This window comes from Thunnus maccoyii, chromosome 19 (genome assembly GCF_910596095.1).
Source record: "Thunnus maccoyii chromosome 19, fThuMac1.1, whole genome shotgun sequence".
Taxonomy (NCBI): Eukaryota; Metazoa; Chordata; class Actinopteri; order Scombriformes; family Scombridae; genus Thunnus; species Thunnus maccoyii.
Window position 1 is genome coordinate 28,281,537 of NC_056551.1, and position 2,500 is coordinate 28,284,036.

The 2,500-nt window shown below is 39.9% G+C and overlaps 1 protein-coding gene across 1 annotated transcript in view; it reads right to left on the bottom strand.

Moving 5' to 3' along the window:
* Positions 1–1,517: 1,517 nt before the first annotated feature.
* The window catches only part of ppp3ccb (protein phosphatase 3, catalytic subunit, gamma isozyme, b), a 32,128-nt gene continuing 31,145 nt past the window's right edge, over positions 1,518–2,500 (bottom strand). Inside the window, 2 exon segments of the mRNA XM_042395141.1 lie at positions 1,518–1,663; positions 1,665–1,786. Coding sequence (XP_042251075.1) covers positions 1,595–1,663; positions 1,665–1,786 — 191 coding nt within the window. The 3' untranslated portion in view covers positions 1,518–1,594.

Below are 2,500 nucleotides of genomic sequence, written 5' to 3' on the forward strand. Positions count from 1 at the left end.
CTAATTTCTAATCAGTAATAACAACGTCGTGAGTTAATATCTGAGATCTGTGACGCCACTAAAAAGATGGAAATGTGTTTAAAACCTGCAGGTCGAGATGAATGTAAACAGTCACGAGATGATTAATGGATGGAAAAAAATAAATAAATGTTCATTTGTCGATACTGTGAATGATATTTATACTTTTACCACTAAAGATAAAGTGGTAAAAGTGTCAAATCAACTCACAGACATGCAGGTGATTAGTTGTGATTAGAGCTAATCAATAAATCAGAGATCGTTTATGTTTTAATATGTATTTGATGAGATTTTAAATACTCTCAATTATCAATATCACCCTTTTTTTTTTTTAAATCTACAGGAGTGTGAGACGTGGCTGTTCACCAGGCGACGAGGCTCTAATTAAAGACACTGTCCAGGTGCATTATGGGAAATGTAGGATTCAGTGTTTTTGACATAAAGTCAGACTATTTCACGACTGAATCTCTGCTTCAAAAATGTTGATTTAAAAAGTGACAGAAGAGGCTCGAAGATGAGTCTGTAAACTAGGATGTTTGGTTCGTTTCCAACCTGCTTCTTCTTCTTCTTCTTCTACTACTAACGTTATAGTGACGTCACAGATCTCAGCGAATATAACTGGAGATTATATCTGTTATCATAACGGATAGAAAGCTACTACAACGAGCTCGTTTCAAGGTCCACTGACGAGCTTTCAACTACAGTTTGTAGAGATCGCTCAGCATCATCGTCAAGCAGGAAAAGCGAGGAAGGCTTTTTTTTTTTTTATTATTATTATTATTTTTTTTTTATTTGGTCAACATTAATAATCAACACTCCAGACTCGAGTTGTAATAAAGCGGAATAACCCTTTAATTAAACTCTTTCTCCATCACCGTTTCCCTTCCTCTCCTCCCCCCCCCCCGCCGCCCCCCTCCCTCGCCCGCTCTGGATAATTAAGCCTAAATCTATGTGCGGTAAAAAAAAAAAAAAAAAAAAAAAAAAGAAAAAAACAACAACAAAAAAAAAAAACAAACAAACATCACATTGAAAAGAGGGAACAATTAAAATATACATATATAATATAAATGTCAATACTTGCTCCTTAGAGCTCAGTCACACTATCATTGGCATAAGAAAGGATGGATTTTATGCGATTTTCTAAATCGAGCTTTATCGCGTCACGTCTGCAAACGAAGGTGTTGTCCCAAATACCAGCTCGCCGTTATATATAGAAAATGGATTTTGCTTTGATTCGAGCGGCGGCGGCGGCCGCCGTCAGCAAAAGTCCACGTCAGCTGTACGCTTTGAGATTTTATCCTGTTCAGTCTTAAACTATGATATTAGATCTTTAATAGATGATAAAATAAATTAAGCGTGGTGAGAGTCGCTCGGACTGAACTTCTCCTGCTCTTGGTGGAGGAAGGAGGGAAGGAAGGAAGGAAGGAAGGAAGGAGGGAAGGAGGGAGGGAAGGGAGGAAGAAGAAGGGCAGATGAAGGGAGGAGAGAGAGAGAGAGAGAGAGAGAGAGAGAGAGAGAGAGAGAGAGAGAGAGAGAGAGAGAGAGAGAGAGAGAGAGAGAGAGAGAGAGAGAGGATCTAGGCCTGTGTGTTGGTGCCGTTCTTGTCCGGGGGTCCAGCGCTGGCCGGCAGGTTGTTGAGGGAGGGGGGGGGCGGCGGCCTCCGGCTGCTTGCTGTCGCGGCGGGGGGGCATCCTCTCGTTGATCCGGTCCAGACCTCGGGCCTCCTCGAAGCTCTGGATCTTGTGCTGCGGGTTGAAGCCTTGAATGGCTGCGAGGAAACAAGACGCAGTGTGAGAGCGGAGCCGCGGAGAGAGAGACGACACAAAAAAACATCTTCATGATGCTGGATCACAGTCTGAAGATCTGGATCAAAAGGAGGATCCGCTAATAATCTAATAGATCCGTCTGGTGATTTTCTATATTTGTCAGGCTTTGATCCAAACATGAAGACGAAAACAGAAAACCACCAGACGGATCAACAGCTGCATCAGCCTTCTAAAGCTGCAACGATCAGTCGATTAATCGATTAGTTTATGGACGGAAAATTAATCTGCAACTATTTCAATAATCAAATAAATGTTTCAGTCATTTTCTTTTAAGTAAAAATGACATTTGAAGGTTTTCATGACGGTAAATCTCAGTAGATCTTTGTTTGGGAAATTATAACGTTTTTCACTATTTTCTGACAAAAAGATAGACGGATTAATGGAGGAAATTACTGATGGATCAATTGAACTAATCAGTTTCTTGCAGAACAGAAAATTATCCTCCAATCTGTTTTTATCATCTTGTGTTTGAATCTGTGAAAGAGCTCCTTTTAACCGATTTTAGGACTCTTGTCAATCATTTTTATGAAGTTATTAATAAATGTGTTGTAATAAATCTCTGCTAATAAAACAGATGATCTCCTATAAACCACTTTGTTGACTGCAGACTGATTCTGAGTATTTTGGCTCTTTATTCGATACAGAAACATGTTTTT